The 27,004-nt window shown below is 44.8% G+C and overlaps 2 protein-coding genes across 2 annotated transcripts in view; one reads left to right on the forward strand and one right to left on the reverse strand.

Annotated features, from left to right (window-relative positions):
- The window catches only part of OGFOD3 (2-oxoglutarate and iron dependent oxygenase domain containing 3), a 43,389-nt gene extending 38,948 nt beyond the window's left edge, over positions 1–4,441 (forward strand). Inside the window, exon 8 of the mRNA XM_066980147.1 lies at positions 1,909–4,441. Within this exon, the coding sequence (XP_066836248.1) occupies positions 1,909–2,045 (137 nt within the window). The 3' untranslated portion in view covers positions 2,046–4,441. The remainder of the gene's footprint in view (positions 1–1,908) is intronic.
- On the reverse strand, positions 84–26,221 carry LOC106047107 (urotensin-2 receptor-like). Its single transcript, XM_048075896.2, has 2 exons — positions 25,031–26,221; positions 84–2,090 (listed from the first exon to the last, which is right to left on the reverse strand). Exon 1 carries the CDS (start codon positions 26,189–26,191, stop codon positions 25,082–25,084), a length of 1,110 nt encoding a protein of 369 aa, XP_047931853.2. The 5' UTR covers positions 26,192–26,221; the 3' UTR covers positions 84–2,090; positions 25,031–25,081.
- Positions 26,222–27,004: the final 783 nt, after the last annotated feature.

Consider the following 27,004-nt stretch of genomic DNA (forward strand, 5'->3'; position numbering starts at 1 on the left):
GGACTGTAGGCTTGTTTGGTGGCACGGAGACCCCCCTCTGGCAGTTGTGGGACCAGATACATAAGGAGTTATAAAATACAATATATCTGAAGACATATTTATTCAAGAAGAAAATGAAAACATTCTGTATAGCCAAATAATCCATTTTAGCTGGCTTAAACAGTACGCTGAAACTTGTCTAATTCTGAATTGCTAATATTTCTTATAAGAGATCAAACAAAAATGCTTGGAAATAAGTTTAAGGCAAAACTTTGGGTGAGTAGGTGAGGGACTTAATAATGAAGTAGTTGAATGACATTCAAATACTATTTAAGAAAGTAAAAACAAAACAAAAAAACACATTTTCAGGATAAAGGGAGTTTGTATGAAATCCTCAAGAGTTCTGTTAATTGTAGCACTCAGAGGATATGAGAACCTTGCCTTCGTTTAGAGTCTCTCATCCAGAAGACCAGGACACCAAGGTGTGCATGAGCTTTGCATACAAATAAATTTATTTTTTACATATATTTATAGCTTTATCCATTATTGATGTGCAGCCAGTGGCACAGAAGAGTATGATATATGACTTCATATTTCTGCTTGGCAGCTAGGAGCGATTCCTAGGAAAGATTAAATGTGAACTGCAAGTGAATATGGAAGGGACTCAGAGGCTACCCAAGCTCTGTGAGGCCAGTCGAGGTTTGTTCAGCTTTCTTGTGTGCTGTAGAAGGATATGCAAGCAAAATAACTTCTGGATCTTTAGTTAGAAGAGGATGCTAGCTGTGTAGCTTGTGCCTGTTCCTGCAGTGTATCATACAAAGGTTGGAATAGTTTGTCTTGTTTTTGTGTGGATTTTAACTGGGCATTTAAGTGTTTCGTTTGGCCTGGTGGTCCCAGGCAGAGTCAGATTGTCTGTGTGAATTCCTTGAGATAAGAGTTTAACAAACTTTAATCTGTATTGGGATAAAACAGCTGTGCATATGAGTATTACTGGCTTTTCAGGAAATTCGAGTGGTCCTATGGAGTTGCTTCAGTTCCAAGTTACTTGCTAAACATTAAACTGCTATGTTCTCAAAACGGTTAAATAATGTGGAAGTGTAGAGTGCCCCAGTCTGCTGTTTGGTTAAGTGGGATGTTAGTATACCTCTGCTGGCATCCCCAAAGTAACTGGCTTTTACCTTGAAGCAACCCAAGGCCTGGAGAGCCCCGAGGCAGGTTGGTGGTGGTGGTACCCAAAACTTAAACGGGATGAAACACAGGGGTAAGCGTTTGCATCTGTAAAACAATTTCCAAGCCTATGTATTGATGGAGTGTTTCTTCCTAAGGAAAAATAATTGGTATACAAGAGTGATACATAATGTTCTGTCCTGGCTGAACAGTGAGTGATCTGACTGTGCACAAAAAGCTATAGCAAATACTTGGTATAATGCTGATAAGCTGCCACAGCTGCTTGTAAACCTGCTGAGCGTTTTTTCACTGAAGACCTTTTGCCACCTCTGTAGCACTTCCTCCTTCTTTGGTCTAAAATTAGAGCCCAGACTAGAAAGGGAGAAGGGAGGAAATCAGTACACTTTGCTGACAGTCACTAGGGTTGCTTTTTTCTTTTCTTTTTTTTTTTTTTTCTTTTTAATTGAGGCAACTAAGAACTGAATTCAGATGTTCTTGGCTTCCTCCTGCCTTTTATAAACTATGAGATATGGTAGAATTATGTCTCCAGCTTTGTAGCACGAAGGATTAACATACATTTTAAACAGTCCATAAAGCTGTCAGAGTGCAGCGTAAGCTCATAAGTTTGGCTCTGGGCTGACCTGTGGGCTCTCAGGTAGCTAGGGAACAGTTGGACTGAGACAACAACAGCAAAACTGCGTAGAGAGCTGGTAGCTGAATGGCAAACTCTGTGTTGCTGATTAAATGCTTTTGTCTTTACAGGCCGGGTTTCCTTTTTCACCTCTGGATCAGAGAACCTTCATCGGGTGGAAAAGGTTCGCTGGGGCACTCGCTATGCTATCACCATCTCCTTCACTTGCAACCCAGACCACGGCATTGGGGATCCAGTCCTGACGTAATTCCTCCCGGGATGGAACGTGAGGTCGAATGGAATGAGAGAAGCCCTGCAAGAGGAGGGGAAAAATGGAGATAATTTTATAGACTTGCATTTAATTAGAATTTCCCAGCTGTGTTAATATATTGGAATACATTTTGTTTTCACATGTCCTTTTTTGTAAGTGTTGCAAACAGTGCCTTAAGGACCATCTTAAATTTGGTACGTTCTGTAAATTTTTTTTTTTGATTCTTCAGTTTAAAAGATACAAACCACCTTTTGGACCATATCTTGATACGACACCACATGCTGCTGTTACCTGTTGTTAAATTCTATAGTCTCTTCCAATACTATTGGGATTTGGAAAGTTTGACCTAATTAATACAGCAGGATGAGTGCTATTCTTTTGGACATGTCTCCTGTTGAGAGGAATGTTTTCTCCTTTAGCATGGGCATTAGTAGGCAGTACACCTGTGGTTTGACTACTGGGCTTTACTTGAAATTTTTTTTTAATTAAATTACCATAGATATTTTCTGCTACAAGCAAGGACTAGTTAATACAACCATTTAGTTAGCCAGAAAGCACGTCACTTTAGGATTACAAATGTTGTGGTGCATTAGGGAATGGCACCACAGTAGGTTCCTCTTACTAGAACGCAGCATTCCCAACTTGCCTCACTTTTAAGTGGTGTCTTAAGAAAAGTGATTCATCTCCTGGTTGGAAGCCGCATACTATAGTTATTAAGAGCTCCTTATGGGAATGGCTTGACCACATAACCATGTAAGTTGTATATATATTAAAAGGAGAGCTGGGCAGAAGTAGTCAGACAGTTTTCTGGATTCAGCTGAGCATTCATCATTACCTAATTCTCAGTTAGGACAGTAGGATTTGGGAGGGACACAGGTGAGAAGAAAGCTAGTTTTGTGGTGGTTTTCCATGTGTTGGTGCTGGGACCCTTAGACTTGATCCTGTAAACCCTGACTTGCTGCTTGGACAGCCGGATAACAAAACCACCTGGACCAGTGTCTGTTGTATGTGGGCTCTAAAGGAAATTGGTAACCACTTACATTTTAAATTGAAATGCTCTTGAGCTGGAGCTCAATTGTAAAAACACTTCGAAAACATCTATTTATTGGGCCAAAATTTAGTTTTAAGACCAAGTTTAAGAAAACTCTTGATTTTTGTTACAGTTGACCCGACTTACAAATCCTGTATAGTGAAGTACTGTTTAGCTTGTACAAAACAATGTTTTATCTGTTTCGGAAAGTCTATCAATAGCTTTTTATAGACTTCCTTTTTTTGGTTTAATATAAAGACTTCTGTTAGCTAGAATCATTAGTCTGTGGTGTTACTTGAATAATAAATTACAAGAACTTCAGAGAGGAAGAGATGATTGCATTGTACAAATGAAGTAACAAAACAAGTAATCTAGCCAACTGCCTTGCTTTCTTACCACAATCAAAGGTTTTTGTGGGTCAACACTTTAAGTAAATCATAGGAAAAATTATTTTTTCTTCAAATTTTGAAGTGAGCATTGATTTGGTTTATTAATAGTCTATCTTTTCTATGAAAATGAAGATGTGGGGATGTGCTTTTTTAATGCATACAGTTTCATGTAATTTTCATTTTTGTTTTAATCTCTCCTTTTATGGAAATTGTAAGTATGGGGGGATTACACTGAAGGTGTAATAAAGAGAATGATGACTGGACACTTGCACTTGTGCTATTGTGAGTATTCTAAGTTGGCGCACCAGCAAAATTGGTCTTCTATAATTTCATGTCTTCTGAAAACTGAGAAGGGCATCCTTGCTAATAAGGAATTGTTAAAAGGGCTGGATGCTAGGAAAACAGTAGTTGGGTTCTGTATCTAAATACTTGTCTCGAAGCCTGTTAATTCAAAGAAAGTTGCCTCACACCAAAGTTGTATGTCTTTGTAAAGATCAGACATCAGCAGCAGCTTTAGTGGGTTAAAACTTGATTTCGGACATCACTTTGTGGTTTAAATGCAGGGCCTTTTCCACAAAAATAATCTAGCATCAGTGGACCTTTTTGTGGATTTTGGTTTGATTCTCCAGGCTAAGGTCCTGTGTCCTGAAATTCTTACTTCACTATAAGTTTTATCACTACTCTGTAACACTGTCATATAAATCAAGGACTTTGCAAATTTTTATAAATGTTTATTAGTTACTTCTCTGTCATGCAGGCTTTGAGTTGCACTAAGTGAAAATGGCACTTTGAGAGCTGCCCTCTCTAAAATACTCCTTAACAAGACCATGTTGGACCATGGGGGAAATCGCAACTAATCTGCTGTCAGGTTTTAATCTTTTGAAGCTTCTGTGTGTTGTAATATCTTCCAAACCCAGTGTGTTCTCCCACGCTGTGAATTGACTGACATTCAGAAATAAAATCAAGTTGGTATTTGTGGTTTCTGGATTTTTTAAGCTTTAGTAATGTGTTCAATATGAAGACCAAACCTGTCAGATGCAATTTGTGAAAAATGCTTGCGCTGTGTCTGGTAAGAGAATTCACGTTTTAAAAGGAGCGTAACAATTCAATATGTTGTGTTCCGGTACTAATCAACATTTTATATCTGAAGCTTCAATATCCGGACTACTAAAAGCAATATCTAGATCTATGAAGAAATTAAATAGCAAATGAGGAAGTAGAATACAATCTAAAAAGTTCTAAACATAGCCTCCAGCAGGGAAATAATAACAGCAGAAAGGCTAATGTTCCTGGGGCAGCTTGGAATTTGCAGAATTCAGTGATTGTTAGAAATAAGCTTGACTTAATTTATTTTAGGCCCCATAAATGCCCCCAATAACTTTTTATTAAGCGTCTCTCTCCCCGTTTCTTGACAGGTAATTCTGAATTTGAAATACTTTAATTTCTGCTGATGTTTCTGTCTGTCCTCTTTCAGGTTCAGCCTCCCTGTTGCTACTGGGAAAGGCAGTGCTCTTTTTCTCAGAACTCCGATTAGGTTGAGGGCAGGATTTGTTCTATTAAACTGCTATAAATCTGGTGCCAAGCTGCTGCAGACAAGTGCTCTTAATCGAACGCATGGTAAAAACAAAATCTGGCTTGATGTTTCCTGGGGGTGTGAAAACCTTTGTTTAGAGCCCTTGTGGTTCAAATAAAGTAAAGAAAGGTCAATACATGTTCGGTGGGAACTGGGGTGAAGTTTGGACGTAAATTTGCAGCCTTCTACCTTAAAGCATTACTCATTTCACGTATTTGGGAATGTTAATATGTTCTTTGAAATAAAGACATTTTTTAAAGAAAGGTGAAGCTTTCTTGTGTGAAATAGAAGCCAGGGTGAAATAGAAGATATGTCAGGAGACCAAGCCAGGCTTTGAATCCTTGCTTAGACATTGGGTCAGGCTTCTGGAGGACTTCAATGTAACTGTACTACCCTAAAAATTATTCTTCTATTCAAAGGTGTTGGAGAATATCTTTCTTCTACAGCTAACAGGTGTTAGATCAGATCTGGTCTCTAGCACAAACATAGCTTTAAATGCTATTTACAGTATGCATTTTATTTAATTTTATGATTATTTTTATTAATACCATATAAGTTGATTCTAGGAGCTCTGACTGGATTTCTTAGGATTTTTCATGTTTAAAAATTTAGTTTCTGTAAGCAGTTGTGTAATCTTTTTTTTTTTTTTCAAATTACTTTAATTCCCCATAAATCAACAGAAGTTTTGGAAAGGTATGTTTACAATGAGATTCTTCCAAATATGTGTTGTCCATATATTGTATATATAGCTCCATCTAAATGAATTTCAAGTCCAGAAATGCTTTCCAAGATGCTCTACGTACAAAAGGATTTTAATTTAGATATGCATCAGAAATTTAGCTTCAGGTCTTAATTATTTGCTTTGATTTATAAGGTAACTTCAACAGGGTACATTTTGAGGCTGTAGCAAATGATGTGTAGAACAAAATAAAAGCAAAACTTAAATGGCATCAGTAATGACTATGCTATCAAGAAAACGTGGTTTTCTTTCTTCACTTGCAATTCTTAATACTTTTGAATTTCTCCTTGACAGCTTTCCTTTCCTTGTGTTCCATCTACACTCAGATGTCTATGCACTGCCTCTACACGTGAATTGGATCTCTGAAGCACTCGTGTCTGGCTTTGTACAGTATTTCTGCCTTGTCTGAATCCTAGGAGCAAAGCAGGTGTGTTGCTGGAGGTCAGGGCATTTCTGTGCTACTGCTGAGAGCAGGGGGAAATACAGCCACCCTACTCCTCTTCCCCCAAGCAAAGAAAGAAAATCCCGGCTCCTGTCTCTCCCTTTTGAGTCTATTGTGAGGAAATCCAACCAAAGATTCCAAGAACAGCAGAAGAGTTATTTCCTTTATGAACCACAGATGGCTGCAGCAGGCATCGATCATTTTAGCCTCATTCAAGAAGGCAGACTTCTCAGGAAATCCGGCGGTGAGAGCTGTTGTAAAGTGGTGGGTAATTCCCTGGTAAGTGTCTATTGCTCCTTGTAAAACACTGTGGAGAACTATAGCAGAGTTTGCTTTATCTCTCCTTTTGTAAACCTTCTTAGGAAACTCAAAGCTAATTTTACAGCATGTTTGCTGAAACCTACCGTTCAGCTTTCCCTTAAAGATAGCCTATTTATCCCTAAAGCATCCGTATAGGCACTTTTTATCTTCCATACAAGCGTTGTTGGCTTGTACTAGAGCCTTTCAGGAAGGAAAATAACCGATCCATTTCTGAACTGCACGCTTGTCTTTGATTCTGTCCATCATCTCCCCTCAAATCCCTTATGGCATCTCTCAGTTCTGTCCTAGCATACTTAAGCTTTTACCTACAGCGTAAATGCAGTCTGTTACTTATTCATAGCCTGGCTCGCTAGAATTGTTTGGGACGCTTGCAGGATGGTATTGGCACTGCTGTTGTAGTAGTATGAGGAGTGCTTGGCCTTGTGCTGTCTGATGAAGGCTGCAGCCACACGGACACACCAGGAAACACACAACAGAGCCCATGTCTCAGGCAGGGACGGGTCATGCTGATGCCAGCACCAATTCGTAGGCAGGCAGCATGCTGTGTGCTGTCTGGGGTCTGTAACGCAGGTTCATGGCTGTTCCTTTAGTTTCTAAAGGATTAGGATTGTCCTAAAGCAAGAGATTTCCCTGAACAGTCTGGGATACAGAGTGAACAATCCCCACGTTGTTATTTGCAGCTTTACCATACTTGTAGCTTTAAAATAGCAATGCCTCAGGCTGCTTTAGTTCCGTACTGTCTTTGACACCCGGCGTATTTCAGTGGACAGACCCTTCCACACTCACACTTAGCTCATCTTTCTCAACCATACTCAAAAAAGCCAGCTTTTTCCTATAACCTTCTTAGCCCATGAAGTGTATTAATCTTCAAGAAGAATTTCAGACCTTGGTGAAACTGTCAAATCTTGCTCATTTTTTTTTCCACTCTTTAGCATTTTTTTTTTTGAAATGTTCTCTTATTGTTCATCTACTACAGGCACTGTCCATACTTAAAAGGACACCCTATATTTCAAAGAGGTGTTTGTTTTTATCTTGCCTGTTTTCTTATATGGCTGAAATAACGATGGGGTAGGGATTTATACTGTCCGCTGTTGAATATCCTTGTCTTTTCATGACAACTTGTGGATAGTGAATATTGAATTTTGAAACATACAAGAAAAACTTTTTTTGATGTTCTTTATCAGAGGCTGGTTCGCATTAAGGAAGTGATCTTGTTAAAGGATCCCTGCTGGTAGAGTTCCTCCTTTGTGGAGTCTCATTGATTTTAATGGGATCCTACACATGCAGATCAGACTGCAGGATCATGAGAAATGCCTTGCTTAGAAACTTCTCATTGTGAAATTGATAAAGCAGCCTGGAAGTACCGTCTCCTTTATTTCTGTAACCTTTAAATGCATCCAAACAAAGCTAAACCCTCGAAATATCTAGGTTGACTGCTGGATAATCATGAGGCTTTCCAAGGAATCTGGACTGGTCAAATCTTTGAGCTGTCAGGTCAGATGCACCGTTAACTAATGTACCTCCCTGGGACCTTCATCAGAGCCTTCAAGCTGAAGACTCAGTGGTGCAGAAGCACAGGGGTATGTGCCTGAAATCAGCACCTCTCCTAGAAGGAAATGATATTTAATTTATAGAGAGAGGCAGCGATTTACAGAGTTTCTGGAAATTTCTTCTAAGAGGCCTTTAGTGCTCAAAAGGCTTGTTTTAAAAATGGATACCCTTCAAATTCTTTTGTTAACCAAAACAAGAAAAGAAACAAAAAGTGCTGAGTAGGTTAATGAGCTGTGACTTTTCTGGACAGACACCTTGAAAATTTGGCTTTTTTTTTTTTTTGTTCATCGGTTTATACAATTATATTAAGCTGTTTATCTGGGTGCCAGGATACTTTGCTGCTGACTTCACAGAAAAGCTTGATGTTTTCTTTTGAGACTGCTTTTCACTGCCAAGACAAGGTCTCTGGGTGGATTCACACCCTGTAGGTGACCTTCTTGGTGTATTAATTTGGCAACCATTAAATCTGGGGGGAAATAAACAATGGTGGGTCCTAATGGACTCATTTTACATGAGTTGGCAAACTGTGAATGGTAATTTCTTCTATCCCCTCTAGCAGACAAACATTTTTATTTCTGGTATATGCTGTTACTGAAGAGGAGATGTGTTCTGGGAGTCCTCTTTGCATTTAGGGCTTTAAATGTGACTCACCGAACACCCTCATAAAAAGAGAAGGCCATGTTTCAGCAGATAATTCAAAACTTAAAAAGGTGCTGTGAAACCAGACCAACTCTAAGCCCATTCATTCCCTGCGCTTCTCAGCAGAAAAGGAATGAGAAAAATGATCTTTCACTTGCATTACTTCTATTTCACTGCTGAAGTTGAGGGCAATAAATGTGTTTTCTTATTTTTCTTTTTCTGTTTCAGAGGGAGATAAATTACTTAGGAAGGAATTCCATTCCACTGGGATGAATATGATCAAATAAACTTTGCTGTTTACTAGCATGAGAAAGAACTATAGCATAAATAAGTCAGAGTGATAAGATGGTGTTAGAGAGCAGCAGATTTCTCCCACGCTGAAATGTCCGTAGCGATGTTGAATTCTCTCCCCCCAACCTGCTTTTTTTTTTTTTTTTAAAAAAAATCAGACCAACAACTGGACAGCTTTTAGGGAGCAAAGCTCTTGCTGTTAAATCCCTTCATAAACCTTTCAACAGGACCTCTTCCCTAACACCTTAGGCTATTTATCTCATCAATATTGTTTTAATTAATAGTGAATTTTGAATCTGGTATGTTAAGAAAGCTGTGTTTCATCCATCTATTTAAAAATAATGAATTAAACTTTCCTCTGCATATACCAGCTGTGGGTTTTTTTTTAGGTGGTGGTGTCCTCCATGCGTAACATCTGTGTATAGCAGTATAGGCAGGATTTAGATTTATAAATGAGAAACAATCTAAGAAGACTGAAACATTCATAAATGAATTGCATAGAAATGAACATTATCTCTCCAGTTAAAAAAAAAAAGTTTGATTTTTTTTTTTCGTGGTACTGTAAGAAAGGACAACATTTTACTTATTTTGAAATCCTTCAGGCGAGGTGTGAGGACATGCACCTGCTCCCTAGTATGGTCTGTGGAGGTCCTACTCTGCTATTAGGTACTTGCACAGTAACTGCAAACCCAGCCCTCTCCCTACTCATCTTCCCTTTCTTGTGTCATACGCGTGTTGTTGGAGATCTCTGTCTGTTCGGACCGCAGGCAGGCAGGTAGAATCTCATTTTTCTGCCTCAGCACAGGCTCAGAATAAATGCATGTGGATTTCTCAGGAATGCTGTTCTCATCTTGAAGAGTGTCCAGTTAAAAGCACCCAGCCCGGGTGGTGATGAAGGCTCTCACTCATGTCACATCTATTAATGGTGAGACCCTTGAAGTCTTCCATCTTCACAGCTGACTGCCTGCTGCCTTTGAGCCTTGGTATTTTCATCTCAAGAACTGGAACTTGAGACCTCTTGACTTTGTTTGCTAAATGCTTTTAGCACCTCCAGATGGCTTGTGAGTCAGTGAAAGCCAGCGTGCTGCAAAAATTATCACTTCCAAGAGAAGTTAAACACGTTTCAACTCTGTAGCTAGGATTTGTATCAAGACTTTTGAGCAGGCAATTAAAACTTGTCCTCTTCCTAATCATTCTCCTTAAATGAAATACTTTAGCCATTAAGCATGCACAGAAGGGCAGTAATCAAAACCTTTCCATAGCTGAATCCTATGGGGAGGTAGTTTAGACCTGAGCATCTCAAACGTAATTTTTCAGTCTTGTGGTCCCTGTGACTTGCAGGATCCTGAGCAAGGCAGAGGCAAGGTGTTGAGAGCAGCTGTGCTGTTCACCTGATTCCCCTGAGTGGGAAACATAACTGTAACTGTGATTGTAAGTACATTTATAAACAAGGGCTTATATATTAGTGCTACAAACGTGGCAAGGGTTATAAGGAGCGGTAATATCTCTAATTAAACCATTTCACGGAACTGGAAAAACAGAAGAGCTTTGAGCCCTAAAGCTTTGGTATTAACAAATGGAATGGAGTGAATGAATAAGTGGATCAATTAACTTAATAGAAAAAGTAAATGTCATTGTCTGCCTCTCCCCAGCCCAGCAGCTGAGCAGTGTCAATGATCCACAGTTTTCTTTCCTTCCAGCCATGGATGGACATGCAGGGGCTGGGAGTGTGGTGGTGCGAAGACTGAGCTTGGCTCTTAGCCTGTCTCCTAGGGCTGCACTCACTGCTTCCTTGGGGCATCCACCCCCACTTCCTAGGCACTCGCAAGGGCTCCTTTGTGGCATGGAGAAGACAAAGGTGGAAATAGAAAGTGATACGCTTGCTCTACCGTCATTTCATTTTAATCTAAAATTGATCACTAGGATGTACAGCTGTCCCCTTCCCTGCAAGATACTTCAAGAAAGTGGAGAATGAAGGTATTGCAAAATCCTTTGAAAGGAATTTAGATTTTAGCTCTCTGGCTTGCTTGCTGAATGCAATCCGAGAACTAAGGCTGCACAAGACCATCACTTAGGAGACAAGTGTTTTCCAGTTGTGTTCAAGGCCCTGAGAGGTGAGGACTGCGTGCGTACATCTGAGCCAGCTTTAGTCCTGGAGCACGCAAGCGGTCGTCGTACCAGAACAAGTGAAATCCAACTCTAAGCTGTCTGTCTTGAAACTGGGAACTACTATTTCATTGGGAAGAATGCAGGTGTGGAAAGAATGCGCGACTTAGCGGTCTTATCTAATCTGAGTCTCTTTCAAAAGTACTGGCCTGGCCATAAATATTGATTTTGAAAATTCTTTTAGCTATAATAGCCAAGAATGGGTCCTAGCCACATGAGGTTCCAACACTGCTAAACAGCTAAAATGCTGAAACTAATCTGAAATACGAATTTTGTAATGCTGGTACCTTGCAAACATAAGCCAACCTCTGGATTTGGGCACAAACTTAAACGGCCCTTGGTAGAAATTTTTAGAAGTGGCTCAGGTGAAGCTCGCCAGTCCTCTTTCTGCACAGTAATTTGGAGATGGCTGTTGTGGCACCTGAGTTCACCTCGCAGCCTCTTTCTAGTCTTGCTCGTCCTTGCAGACTGCTCCCGTTTGTGGTGTTGGTGTTGCTGGGGCACCGCCACCTCCCGCACCCAGCAGCAGGGACGGCCACGGAGCTGCGCGGTTCTCCTCCCAGGAGACAGTTACTCTAAACAGCGGAGCCGCTGTTTATCCTGGGGGCCAGGACTCCATCAATTTGTCCAGTTTATGTTGGGAGGAGGCAGTAAAATGCGATGCTTACAAGAACTGACTGCATGCACTCCCATATAGGAAGCCAAGAAAGCCCTGGTGTCCCTCGGCCCCTCACGAGGTGGGTGGCAGAGACCACCCTGGGAAGAGGCGCAGGGTATGGGGGGGGGCTGGATGGTGTCGAGTCTGCAGCTGGGATGGGGGGGGACACATCTCCCAGGTGTGGGGAGGCTCTAGGGAGGTGCTGGCAGCAGAAAAGACTCCCTGGAAGGGAATGGGAGATGATATTTGGGCTCTTTTGTGGGTCTCCACAAGACATTATAGGTGATGGGAAGTGTATGGGGTGCTGGTTTGGCTTGGGAGCGGTCGGGGTGACAGTAGGATGCTGATTGCTACTGAAAGAAAGGATGAGGATGGACTGGAGGGAGAAGGCTTTGGCATTTGGAGAAGAAGCTGACAGCGAAGCCTTACTCAGTGTGTCCTTGTCCAGAGCTGTGTGAAGGTGAAACCTCCCACTGCTGAGAAGGTGCTGAAAAGCAAGCGCTAAATCCAGGTGACAGTGAGTGCTGAACAGCGCTGGTCTGAACAAATGGCACTTGGTGGGGATTGATATCACACCTGTACACACACTGGGGAAAGGTAAAACTGGTGAAGCTAATGAAATAGGTTTTTAGAGGTGATTCACACAGGATTGAGAGTTCAGAGCAGTTTGCAGCGTTTCTGCAGCTGTCCTTTGCTAACAGGACCCTGTAGATGTTGGCTTCTTGGCTTGCTGGCTACCAGCAAGGGAAGGAGGCTGACAGCAGAGGCAGAAAACTCGTGTTGCCCTAGTGTGCTGCAGAATGACACTTTGGCAGGGAAAATTAACAGGAAGAAAAGATCCTGATGGCACTGCTGTCCTCCTGTTCCCACCACAGCACCTCCCAAACCCAGCAGGTAATGTAAGGGAATGAGGTCAGTGGCTGATCGTGGCAGATGTCTGCAGAAACCTGAGACACTCGGCAGGAAGGGCCAGAAAGTGCAAAGGCAAGTCCAAGTGATTAAAACAATGGCATGTGGGTTTTGTTCTTTTTTGTGCTAACTTGAAAGTTCCTCTGAAACTTGTTAAGCTAATTTGCAGAAATGTGTTTTGCACAAAGCGCTACTTTAAAGCCAAAAGTTTCAGGAAGAACAGTTAGGAAAAAGTTCAGTTAGGGAACTGCTTTGATTATATATGTGTTGGGGGATCCGTCCCTGTCTGGCAGCGTGGTCGGGATCACGAGGTGGCCCCGGCTGAGCACATCTGAGGAGGGCAGCCCCTGTGCCCGGCAGCTCCTGGGGCCAGCAGCCCCTGCCCCAGCCCCACAGGTGGGAGCCTGGCTGCTAAAAACGTGGTACTTTTCCCTGGGGGGCAGGCAGAGGACATCCCATAACACTTCTCTGCTTGGAATCATAGCACTCTTGAAGAGCTGCTTTATGGCTGTCCCTTCTCAAGGAAGGAAAATAAAAAGTCAGCCAGATCCCCCCAGGAACTTCCCTGTCCCCTCAGCAGCCCAAGCTCTGAATGGGCAAGGTCCGTTAATTTGAAGCAGTTTGGCAAAGCATTGAATTAGGGCCCGAGCAGCGTGCTTGGCTATTATTATTATTCCAGATCACTTGTTCCGCCTGTTTGAGAGCTACGATCCTCGACAGGTTTGGACTCCATTTCATTCAACAATTTTGTAACCACGGGTAACTGGAGAAATGACATGGCTTTGCACTGCTGCAAGGAGGCTGTCAGGGTTGTCAGATTTTACAGTCAACCTGCTCTGACAGCTCGTCTGCTTTGCAGAATTTACCTTGCAGAGTCTGCTCGGAAAAAGCACTCTCTTTGCAGCATTTAATCTAAGAGGAAAACACAAAGGAGCAGCTCACAAATGCCGCTGTAAAAGATGGGTATGTCTCCAGAGATACAGGATCTGGCTTATTTTTTTCTTTTTTTATGGAGTACACATTGGAATAAGTTTACTTTGTTCTGAGTCATATTGTGAAGGATGAGGTTCAGTACAGACTCATCCACTTTATTTTGTGTGTGTTTTTTTTACAGTCTGGATTGGAGAGGCCCGTAAATCTTGGAGACTTTGGAAGTGCAAAGGGGAAATAAGTCTGCCTGTGGTCAGCAAGGGTTTCAAGGCTTGGCTTTTTGTTTTTTCTCCTTTCTGAATGTCTGCAATTGTCTTGCATGCTGGGAGGAGGGATACCCTCCCAGGTAGCATGTGCCAGCTGACAGCCAAATCCTGTGGGCATTTGTGGTGGTAGTTACACCCGACTGATGCTGTGCATGAAGGATATCGTGTTAAATTAATCTTGGACAAAGGATTAAAGCACTTAACTTAGAACGATTAATAGTTTTATATAATTATTTTGCTTTGGGCTTCTTGTTTAAGTTGTACTCATCTTGATTCAAACGATATTTCAGTCCTTTCCTCAAAACTCTCCCCAAAAGTCTTCAAATAAAATCCTTTCAGTTGCAAGCCTGCCTGGATTCTCATACAGATACTTGACGTTCTTCACGCACCAGTAAAAACATGACAATAAGCTGTAAAGGATTTTTTTTTTTCCTTGGTCTTGAGCACTGCCTTGCAGACTCCCCAGAGCCCCTGGAAGTTTGTCCAGGCTCCAGAAAGCATCCTCTGGGTGATAAACTTGCTTCCTAAGCCTTAAATTATCTAAAGCTTGAAACAGGGGAAACATGTGCCAAGCAACTGTGTTAGATCAGCAGCAACAGAAAAACGACAAGGGCTCTAAAGCTTTTCTCTTGCTCTCGCTTACTGGGCTCTATTAAGTTCTCACACTTTGCTGTTCTGTCTCCTGTGCAGTTTTTTTCATCGGCTGAGAATTTGGTCCCAGAAGTGCCCAAGTGCTTGCACGTGAATCATGTCTTATTCACCATCTCATCAGAGATTGATAACAGCTTCAGAGAGATCTCAATGCCCACGAAGAAAAACACGGAAGGGCCAGACCTAGCGGGGAATAAGGAACAAAAACGTTGCACCAAAGGCCAAAGAGCAAGTGCCATCAACTTCAGTCAAAGAATAGAGAGTATTCCTGCTTCCCACCAGCAGTGTTGGTAAACAAAGGCTTTCAAATCCAGGTAAGGTGAGCACTGTTTTGGAAGGATAAATTTAGCAGTGATTAAACGAGCTCTTAATTAACCAAATATTCCCCCTGCTTGCCTTTCCAAATTATTCAATAACTGAACAATTATAATGAGCTCAGCGAGTAATTACTATCCATTCCAGATACTGCCCTCGCCAACTGCAGCTTTCTAACCACCAGCTGTTAATGTGCCAGGAAATGAAGTCCACAAAGTGTGAGTCAAATAATTGAAAACCAAACAGGAAAAAAAAAAAACAGTTTCAGAGGCAATGGGAGGAAAACTGCCTCCACCCACACTCCGTGCTGAGTCCTTAAGTGTGTGGTTGCTCCAAGACTTAGGAACCATTATACAAATTGTTAGTATGGACCAAATCTGCAGTACTACATTTTCAAGGGTATTCTAGCAAATATATAAAGGTTTCTGGTGTCCCTCAGGAAGGTCCTTGCTCTTTATTCTGCATCAGAAGGCTTTACAGAGCCACCTGGGGGCTGACGTGCATCTCTGGAAGGGAAGCCACAGCATCACTTAGAGAGCAGAAAGGAGAAAACAGAAGGTAAAGCCCAAATCAACCGAGAGCACAAATTTTAAAGATAGTTCTAGTTGCAGTAGGGTAAAAGAAGTTGGATCATGAATTCAGACGTTTACTGCTCTGAGTGATATTTAAACAAGCTCAAGTGCATCGAAGCTTCTTACACATGATTTTTCAAAATAGATTTGAAGATGTGGTTTCGTAAGCACTTCTTTTCATGGCCCATCGGTTGTATTGGATTCACAGGCTGGGGGGTGGACAGTAAATCTGATCGGCAGAAGCAACAATTGGTTTGGGCTTGATTGGAGAGGAGAGAAAAAAAAAAAAGCTAGAAATGAGAAAGGCTTAACCCTTTAAAACCCCAGGGCTGCAAAAACAGATGGACCAGCCCAACCGAGGGGCCAAAAGAGGTTTAAGCTGAAGCCACTCTAAAGGAGATGGTTGTCACATCCTGCTCCTAGCTATGCAGATGTAACTTCTCTGCTGGAGTTGAAGGATTTGCTTAGAGCAATCACGCTTGCAGCGACATGCCCGCTTTCTGATTATGTTGTAGAAATCACTAGACACTTCTGCTTTCTCTGCAGGCAACCTGAAACAACAGATTTGAAATTCAAGAGGTATAAAATTTCCCCCAAAGCCTCGAAACTCTCCCTGGGTGTTTCAGGGTCTGGCAGGGTTTGTTGCTGTGGAGCAAAGTGAGGATGGGAGCAGAGTCCCTGGGAGAGACTGCAACTTGTTGCCCAGAAGGAAAAATAGCACAAAGAAAGGACAGAGCAGACAGAGACCAAAGAAAAACAGAAGATTAAAATAAGAACACCAAGGACAGGAACATGCTAAAAGCAAACATATTTTCACTGAACAGACAAACTAAACGGTCACATTTGATCCATGATCTTTCTGTAAAAGCTTCGTTCAGTGTGGGCAGAAGATTCAGCCTGTGGAGAATGACGGGAATGCAAAGTCGTTAAGGTAGGTCCTGGGCTGAAGTCTGTAATTACACATGGACCCTCCACAGGCAGAGTTTGAAACACAAGCCTCAGAGCTCTCTAAGCTAAACATTTACTGAAGAATGAGGGAGGACAAAAACATCTATTAAGATGCAGCTTTGATGCCTTTTTTGGATGCTTTTTTTTTTTTTTTTGAGGTCTGACCTAATGGTCTTCTTTCTGTGCCCTGACAACACTGGGGACTTCACGCTCCTGTTTCCCTGCCACCTCTGTAACTCCTCACCCTGCACCACGGGGGCAAAGCGGGGTTCAGGGGCTCCTGTACCGGCTGTCCTCATGCTCACAGCAAACGGGATGAGAAGAGAGGAGGATTTGCAAGGTTGGATCAAGTACTTTTCTGCACCAAAAACCTGCCAGGAGGTAAGATTTCAAGAAACTGCGAGGCACGAGCCCATTCAGGGCAGCCTACCTCTTTCCCCCTCCCTATTTCCACACTGGGTGTAAAGCCTTACCGCTGGAGGTAGTGTGAAGCTGACATAGTATTGCCTCCTAAGCCTCCTGCCAGCCTAAAGCAATTCCTCTCTGATCTCATTAATGAGTAATCTGGTGCGGCACATTAACTATTTCATTTTTGCATTTTGTAGGTAACGAAGCCTTTGCCCCACACCCGGGGGCCTTCTGGGATGACGAGCGCTAAGGATGGGAGCAGGGAAACACAAGCGGTTCTCCCAGGCTGTGAAGTTACAGGTTTAAAAGTTTTTCTTACCTTTTATCTAACTAAACCCAAGACTTCTTGCAGGTTTTATATTTTTTTTTCTGAATAACAGAGATAGATAGTGAGTACCCAGGGGGCACAGTGTGTGGTAGAGAAAATACTCACTTGGATGGATGGAGGAATAAGGGCAAGTGCTGCTCCTGCTCTGTCCCCATCCCTCCAGTGTGGGCCCCCAGATCTGCAAAGAGCTTTACCCATAACTTCGGGCACCAGAGGCTGCAGAGCTTCACTTTCTCATCCTCCCTAAGAGAAGCTGCTGCAAAGACAGAGCGGCACTTTGAAATTAGGGAGATGCTTGCCATAATAAACTCGTGTTTGTATTAAAACAAACAGACAAATGAAAGCAGAGAAGCAAAGTTAGTCGGTTGCTATTTCCTCTGCTTCTGTTGTTGGGAATTACTCGTGCTGTGCCTAAGGCAGGCGGAGGTTCCTCGACAGATTTAATCACTCTAAAAGGATGCCAAGAACAAAATGACAGGGAAGCACTGCTGTGTTTAGCAATCAGGATCGTTCTCTCTATTCAGCCTCTTCTGCATCAGGATCCAGCCCTGGAGCAGGCCGCGGCACGGGCTGTGGCTGGGAGGGATGCGCTGCCCTTACCTTCACCAACCCCAGTGCTCCTAACCAACAATGTGGGGAAAAAGGCTGCCGGGAGGTAAAGAAGAAAGCTTTTGCTTCCTTACCATAGCTCCTGCTATTGTTTCTTACCCGGGGAGAGGCTGTAGAGAGGGTATTGATGCAGTGAAATGATGATGCTTTTATCGGAACCATTTCAGCCGTGCTCCCTGAGATGCCAGCCAAGCGCAGCTGCCATTGCTGGGGGCTAAATTATAATCTTTGTTGACTGGCTGCCATTAATCTAAAAATGGATGAGAAGTTCTTCTGGTACACAAACATTTCCTCCATCTGACCATTAATAGCTAACTGGAATCCTGAGTTACTCCTAAAAGGAGAGCTTTTAACTTTTGTACCTAAGACCAAGGATCTCAAAACATGTCACACGCATTAGCGGTGTCTTAAGACACTCGTGCAGACCATGGAAATTGCATCGCTGTTTTCTATGTGGCAAACTGAGCAGCGGCACAAGGGCAAGTGAATTCTCTGAGGTCATGCAGCAAGTCCATGCTGGATCTGAAAGAGAAGCCCGGACTTCCCACCTCCTCCCATTCACAGTAATCTCCCTCTTCAGCTCGGATGTCAAACGCTGTCTCGATAGGTGGCTGCAGCATGACAACCCCTGTAAATCTCCTCTGGATTTTATTAGCTATCTTGCTTTCAAGCCTGCCTGGATTACTTATCAACAGCTTTCGGGATGAATGGCCTGTGAGTCCCCACCGGCAGATGATGGGAAGGAAGATAAAGACACACACTCGAGTAGGATCAGATAACCGCCGCTGCTGCCTGCACAGTGCTGCTACTGCTCCCGAACCAAGCGGCAAAAGCAGCTTTCAAAATGTGGTGGGAGAGGTAACTCAGGCTCCAGCTGATTTCATAGTAATGTCATTCCTCTAAGATGTTCCCTTCTACAGTGCTAAATGAAAGAAAAACCAATCAGTTATGAGGGAAAAAGCAGGAAGTCAGTTGAAATCAGTGGGGTTTTGTTAGAAGCATTGCTATGTAGTGCCTCTTCCTGCGGGGCTTCTTGCACGAGCCACCCCTGTGGCTCTCAAATTTGAAGCCGATATGGTAAACTAAAAGCTGTAGAAATGTTCTGAATTTGATGGAAGTCCCTGATGAGGTTTGCAGGAGCACATACATGAAGCTGTGACTGTCTCCAAAACTCGGTGTTTATGGACACACCACATTTAGTTTCAGGAATCTGCCTTGCTTTGTTTGGACGAAATCATATTTGTTTTCAGTTAAGAATTCAGCAGCTGAACTCAAGATCCTATTGGGCGTGCACAAGGAAAGGCTGACGACATCTTAGAGAGACCCTGGCCTAACCACACTGAGACAAACTTAGCAGATCTTACTTCTTCCCCATTAGCACCATTTTGGCTTAGGATTGTGTCCTCTGCCAAGCACGGCTGCTATGCGGAGTGGTTTGCTGTTGCACCAAGTTATTTACTGATTTCCCTCCAGAGATCTTGATGGAGAGCTTGGGTGGGATCTTCCCCAATAGTGAAGTACAGCCTTCCCTAATAAATTCAACAAGTGCTTAACTCTTCACCTCGCTTCTCACTTTTGAAGGGTTCCTAGTGTTTACAAAAATGTTTCATTTACATTAAAAATTAAATTACAAGTGAGTTCCAAAGAAAATCAGAAAAGCAGAGCCCGAATGCCAGAAGAATTCTTCAGGATTCATTATCCCCTTTCCTCTTTAAATAGTTTCTTTTCTTGTGTTGGGACAGGAGGAAGGAAAACATTGCAGCAGTTTTGCTTTGGTGTGTCCCATTGGGATCCTTTTCTCCGGGGCCAGGAAGGCTCCAGCTGGGACCGCAGATCACAGAGCTCAGTTCTGGGCACCCAACACCCACCAGGCTGCGGTGAGGCTGCCGCAGGGGTGACACACCACACCAGAAACTCTGCATTGCCTGGGTTCCTGAGTGGGGCTTTTGATATACATCGCCGTTAGGGTTTTAATACACCTCAGCAACTTTTGATTTCAGGGGTCCCACAGCTGCCTGTTGCACCGTAGAGGTTTGGCGAAGTGAGCTGGCATCGAGCTCCTTCCCCTGCCTTCACAAAACTCACTCTGGGCCACCCAAATCCCCCGGATGCTTTGCTCCCAGCTGATGCATCCTTTTCCTCCGCTGTGCTTTAGGTACGTTCCCCATCAAGGGCAAAAAAAGCTCGTATAGCAGTAATAATAATCACTTTAAAGGGTACTTATTTTCTGTGAAGCTGCTGCTACAGTTCTGAAGACAAACCAATTTATTTCTTCCAAGCCATAGCAATTAAATCCAAGTCTCTCCAATTCCCCTGAAAAACTTGAAACTGACAACAGCAACCAATATTATATGGCAAAAGCAATCTGTAGCTGGGCTAAGCTGTAGTTAGTCACCAGCTCCGAGTGTTTCCGTGGGTGCTGCCAGCGAGGCTGCTGTGCAAAATGACGGGGATAAAGTTCGTCCAGGTTCAGCACAGGAAGAAAGGTGGGAGAGCAAAGTTAGCACTTGGAAGTGGGTTTTCTCTGCCTAACGGACTTGTTCTGTTCAGGAGATGTTGTGGCAACATTATATTTTAAAGAAATTAAGTGCTGTTATGTAGTCTGGTTGTGTGCAACCGCTATGTTTTAAAACCTGAAATAATAAGCAAATTTCCTTCCCGAGAACCTCAGGAGGGAAGATTGCTCCTGCCACCAGAGGGACTCCAAAACACAACGGCCAAATTTCCGGGGCTGACCGGCGTTTCTGAAATGTGCGTTATCTGCTTCCACCGCTCAAGGGCCGGGCTCAGTTATGAAGTTCGTGCACTTTCTATTCTGATGCTGCCAGGGGAGCAGATTCTGTATTTGCTTCTGAGCAGAGCAACCTTGTCACCCTGCCTGATCTCCTGGGCTAACATAACTGGGCAGCGTGCCGTGGGAGGTACAAAGCGCTCATAAAATCACCTTCACTGCTTTTCCTGGTATTCCATCACACAATAGGCACCAAAAATGACTGCTAAATAGGAGTTTAAATGTTAATGATTTGCTTGCATACACAATTAAATTGTAATGTGGGGCTTTTAAGCGTTTGCTGCAAATGTCTTGTTAAAAAGTGGGGAGGAAGATGAGCAAAGATGTGTGATACAAGGTGAAGTCTGCAAAAAGTCAGTAAGCTTCAAATGTACTCTCCTGAGCATGGGGAAAACAAGTATTCTCACTTGTCCCACAAAGGACCTGCCTTTTCTTTTTTCAAGTGAAAACAGAAAAATTGCTGTTGCTGCAGTAGATACTACCTTAGATTAAAGGAAGGAAAGAGCACTCAGGATGAAGCTGCTTTTCTTTCACAGCCTGCTCTTTCTGATGAGCTGAGGGGAAACAGAGTGGGGCATACGGATTTAAACACCACGGGATGTTGGAGAAGATTTTTTAGTCATTAACCTGTTTTCTTTCCTGTAAAGCCTGTATGGAGTTTTGCAGTGACAACCTCTGCCCCAGCAACAAAAATACTGTCATCTTTCCTAAAATTACCATCTCCTGTTTAGAGACCAGCTATGTCACTAAACCTGCAGTAGAATTGCATAGGGCGCACACATCTTGCCTGCTTGGAATGTAGGAGAACAGCCAAAGCAACATTGTTTTAAAATAATTCACCGCATTTTGCTTAGTTACAGCCCGATGGACTTCCCTGCTGTTATTTCAGCCCAAGCTGAGATGCTTCAGGTTTACCTAAATAATAAGATGCTTGCAGTTTCCAGAGCCCCATCATCTGGATTCTGGTTATGCGACTATCCCAATTTCCATATGAAAAGACTTTGTAACCTCTCTGGTTGTGGAGAGCTGGTGTGTTTTTCATCTCATGATTTTGGGAGCCCTGACTCATCCTTTTTAGTGTCGAAGACAGGTAATGCTCCTGCCTCATACAGAAAATAGCTTGGGCTGCTTTACAGCAGTTTCGTTGTGCCTGCATTGACTCTGTGCTCATGAACTGAGATCCCACCAAGCCCAAAGTTCAGAGTCCCGTGTCCTCCCCAAAATACTCTGGGTGAGCAGCAGGCAGAGCTACCCCGTATGGGAGCTTACAGGTTGTGTCGGCCCTGGACTAGGCTCTGTGCTACAGGCAGGCAGCAGCAATCCCAAAGTTAACTTCCCCGTTTTGTTGTTAAAGAAAGATATATGAAGACTTTATGCCTGTTTACAACATGTGAGCGCACTGAGAACTGTCAAAGCTTCCACAGTTACAGACAAGAGGAACTCAGTTAACGCATCTGCTCTTGCAGGATATTTATTAAGTGGGTCAAAGCTACTGACTTTTGGCAGTTTAACTGGTCCGATGAGACAATAAGAGAGATGTTGTTTACACAAATTTATCTTTTAAATTGAGCTCTGATCCCCAGGAGTACGAGAGGCTGCCGAGGAGTCGCATTTGCAAAGGGCTGCGGCTCCGTGGCGCTTCCTGCAGGCGGGGGGATGCCGCATGCTGAGCTGCTAAAGGGCTGCCATTCATTACACACAGCGGTGTCTTCTGATCGCTGGCTAGTTTTGCTTATTAAATAGGCTCTCGTCTGCCCGAACGACATGCTTTGTGGGTGTCATCAAATTTACTGGGTCTCTCCTTAGAGGAACCTCACGAGGGTTCATCAGAGCCTGACAGGAGAGGGGAGCGGCTCCGAGACGGGATGGGCTGAAGCTGGTCAAGAAACCCGACAGTGACAAATACCTCATACTTAGCCTTTCATTTGGGTGCTCCTCCATCAGCCTTTTGGCGTCGGCAGCTCCAATGCTACGGCACGTAGTGTGCACCCCGCGTGCTGCTCAGCAGGGCAGCAGGAGCCTGCCAGGGGATGGCTCGTGGAGCGCAGCCCACCCTAACCAAACCCTTCTGTTGGCTATCCACTCTGGTAGGACTGTGTATGTAACCCAGTCTTCTTTTTTCTTTTTTTCTTTTATTTTTTTCAAATACAGCTCCCTTCCAGCTCCCCGTTCTCATTACTAACTACAGTTTTAGGCTGTTTGGCACTAGATGTTTTAGCCCGTGTTTGTTGAGGCAGGAAGTGTATTCCCCAATGCTCTTTTTGACACCTACGCTGCTCTTCCATCATCTGCTTCCCCTACATACCTGGTAACAGATATATACTATTTCATATGGGATAACCATCCGTCCTACGGCCGCCTTGCAATGTTGGGGTGGGACAGTGGCTTTCAAGGACTTTCTCCTCAGGCTAAGCACTGGAAATCAAGACCCATCAGGACTGTTTCAGGTCAGGGTGGGTTTTTCTTGCACTCCGTGAGCAGCACAGCGCGGCACACCTTGTGGATGACGCACGCGCTCCAGCCGTCCCACACCGCCCTTGGAGTTAAGTCTTATCTGTGTTATTCTTACAGGGGAGTGACTTCCAGCCTCGGAAATGGGAAGCAAAGGGAAAGGAACAATGGCTTCAGAATTAATAATAAAAAGAAATGAATTAGTTCCTGAAAAGTTCTTTACAACTATTGAAGCCCACTCTGCCCTGCCAGTTCCCAGCAAGAGCTGTGTTTTAGTCCCCCGCGTTTGTAAGGAAGCTGGCACTGTCACATCCATTTCTACCACCCAGCTTGGCAGTCTGCACGATGCTGGAACACCACAAAGTGGGTCGCAAGCATTTTGAAGAAAGTCCTGTGACGAAAAGTAATGTAAGCAATGCTAAGGTGAGTTCCTTATTGCCCCTTCCCAAAAAGCACCCTAAAAACTGCACCTATATGAAGAATGCCAGACTTCGGGCACAGGAACCTATTTCCCTGGTCTTTGTCCAACATGTGCCCCGAAGGGGTTATTTTTCTGCCTTTATGCATAAAATCCAGCATGTGGCTGTGCTGTGTTCTCTGTGCCCCATCCTTGGCTGCTGTGTAGGCACTTCGTGTCTCTGCTCGAGCACAGACGTACCCTAAAGCTTGGCACATGCTACGAGAGGATCACCCAAGGACACAGAAACCCAGTACCACTGTAGGGCTGCTGAGTTCCTCCTCTCAATCAGGTCGGTGTAGGGGGATGCCGTAAAAAAGTGGAAACAACTGCTCCTGAAGCAGCTGTCTGTTGTTTCAGAAGTCCCTGGACATTGCCAGCTGCTGACAATAGTTTATGCAACTCTTGCTGCGCTTTAGTTATCCCCAGAGTTGGGGCAGATGGCTTGAACACAACTTTATCCCTACTTAAATGAGCTGCTCAGAGCACAGCTGAGAGCAGCAGCCTCTCCCTGGTAAACGCAGCCCTTGGGGTGGGTGAAGAGAATGTGGGAGGGGAAACCTGACAATGGTCCACTTTTTAATCACAATTTCTTTTATGAACTTAAGTTTTATAGTTTACAGGCATCTCTAGCATCTGTGGTGGAGGTTTACCACTAGATGTTAAGTGGGAAGAGAATGAGCAAAATACATCAAGGCAAAATACTTTTGGTGAGATTTGCCAGGATTAAATTTGTCCTTTTTATGATGAGTCTCACCGTACTGGTCTCAGTCATTTTTTTAGAGCCTCAGCTCTTTGAGCGACAGGATTATAAGAATTTTCTTTTTTCCTTTCCGAGATAAATTTTCAGTTTTTCAAACTCTGTCGACTGTGGAGAAAGGGACCAACTTAAAATCAGTGGCAGATTAAAATCATCTTGGGTAGAAAAGTTAAAATATGACATGCCTTTTTAGATAACCCAGTGTTCTCTGACAGCTTACCTCGTGGTTTTTAAATGCTTGGAGTTTGCAGCGCTGCTGCAATGAATTTTAAAATAGATACTTTGATCAAACTGAACTAGAGCTTGATCAAACTGTAGTGTATTATAATATAACAGGAAATAGAAAAAGGGGCTTAAAGGTCTCCTTAAGCACACTGTGAACCGGTAACAGTAATATATAGGGCAAACCCAGGGCTTGCAGCTAAGTTAAGCAATCCCAGGACAATTTCAGACCTTTGTGGATCTGGTCCAGCCGTAGCTGGAGGACAGCACTGAGAAATCACACAGAAGAACCGGTGCAGAGCTGAAGCTTAGCAAAGTGCAGCAAAGCTTGAAAAGAGTTTGCCGAAGAACTGAACAAAGTATCTGCCTCATCTTCTGCACCCAAACCACAGAAGGATTCATCCACACCCGCTGATGGCAGGACTCCCCATGACAGCCCTAAACCCCAAAAAACTGAAAAGCATCTCACAGTACCTGGGGTCACACAACTTCTTGTCCTGGACTATAGCGACCACCAGAAATGAGTTTTTAGGACCCTGCAGGGCAAAAGGGTCCCAAAGCCCTACCTTGGCCAGACGCTCTTCTGGTCCTGATGTCTCCAGAGAGCCTCCTCTTCCTCACTTGTCCTTCAGCGTGGCCATGCCCAGGGCCTCCGAGCTGTAGTCGTACTGGTTGCTGGAGGACATGGAGCGTCCCCAGGAGCACTGCAGGTTGGAGCCCCTCTTGCGGAAGGAGGAGGTGAACCTGTAGAAGTTGCGGTGCCGGTTGCGCAGGTACTCCCGGTAGTTTTTGGTGAGCAGGGTGTAGAGGAAGGGGTTGATGCAGCTGTTGCTGTAGGTCAGGCAGGTCACCAGGTAGTTAATGCACTTTTGGGTTTGGGTGGTGAGCTGCAGGGAGCTGCTGTAGAGTCGCACCAGCTGCCAGATCCAGAAAGGCAGGAAGCAGGCCCAGAAGACCAGCACGATGCTGAAAATCATGATGAGGACCTTCTGCCGGGGGGACCTCCTGCTCTTTTCCTTGTGGGGCGGGTTCCTCTGAGACTCCAGGTAGGTCCTGGCCAGGCGTGTGTAGAGGAAGCCGATGATGATTCCCGGGGCCATGATGCTGGTGCTGAACAGCACCGTCAGGTAGGTCCGGTAGGCGTCCACGCTCCAGGTGGGTGCACACATCCTCTTCACCTTGCCCTCCGCCTTGCTCCCCTCGGTCAGGGTGACCATCAGCATCATGGGCAGCGTCAGCAGCAGCGAGACCGACCAGACGGCGCCCGCCGTCACCTTGCGGTAGCCCCGCGACCTCTTCAGGGTGTCCAGGGGCCGGGTGACGGCCAGGTAGCGCTCGGTGCACATGAGGGTGAGGGTGAAGATGCTGGCGTGCATGGTGAGCAGGTCGAGGCTGAGCAGGATGCGGCACCCCAGGTCCCCGAAGTACCAGTCCTGGGCCAGGTAGGTGCAGACGATGAAGGGGATGGTGGAGAGGTACAGCAGGTCCGCCAGGGCCAGGCTGACGATGGAGCTGTACATGGGGGCGGCGCAGCGCGCCGAGTGGCACATCACCACCAGCGTGTACACGTTGCCCGCCACCCCGGCCACGTACATCACCGACAGCACCGTCCCGAACGCCGACGGGATGAGCAGGGGGCCTCCGCCCCCGGGGGGGCCTCCCCCGCCGCCCCCGCCGCCCCCCGCCGTCCCGTTGCCCCCCGCCGCCGCCGTCCCGTTGGGCTCCATGGGCGGCGGCGGCGGCCCCGCAGCCCCTCGCTCCGAGGCTCCGGGCCCCGCCGCTCCGCCCCCCGCGGGAGGGCAGCCCCCGGGGAAGGGCCGCCGCTGCCCCCCGCCCCGCTCCTCCCTCCCCCGGCCCGCTGAGGGCGCGGAGCGGCGCGGGGGGCGGGGGGGCGTCGAGAGGGGGGCTGCCCAGCCGGGGACGGCGACCCGCGGTCCTGGCCCCGACCCCGGTCCTAATCCCGGGTCCTAATCCCGGGTCCTAATCCCGGTCCCGGCCCCGGCTGCGCCCCCGGCTCCCGGAGCTCCCCGCCGCCCGCAGCCAGCCGCTCGCTGCCCTACCCGAGGCCACCCGGCTGAGGCGGCTCCGGGTCGGCTGCGGGAAAGGCGCCTGCCCGCGGTGCTCCGCTGGTGAGGTGCGCGCAGAGAGCGACCGAGGTGGAGGCAGACTTACAACTGGGGCTGAAACAGCCCCCCTTTTTTTTTTTTCCCTTTCCCTCCCACCCCCCCCCGTTCTTTCTTTCTTTCTTTCTTTCTTTCTTTCTTTCTTTCTTTCTTTCTTTCTTTCTTTCTTTCTTTCTTTCTTTCTTTCTTTCTTTCTTTCTTTCTTTCTTTCTTTCTTTCTTTCTTTCTTTCTTTCTTTCTTTCTTCTCTCTCTCTCTCTCTCTCTCTCTCTCTCTCTTTCTTTCTCTCTCTCTTTCTCTCTTTTTTTTCTCTTTTTCTTTCTCTCTTTCTCTTTCTCTTTTTCTTTCTCTCTTTCTCTTTCTTCTTTCTTTCTTTCTTTCTTTCTTTCTCTCTTTCTTTCTCTCTTTCTTTCTCTCT

Source organism: Anser cygnoides, chromosome 19 (assembly GCF_040182565.1).
Source record: "Anser cygnoides isolate HZ-2024a breed goose chromosome 19, Taihu_goose_T2T_genome, whole genome shotgun sequence".
Classification (NCBI taxonomy): domain Eukaryota; kingdom Metazoa; phylum Chordata; class Aves; order Anseriformes; family Anatidae; genus Anser; species Anser cygnoides.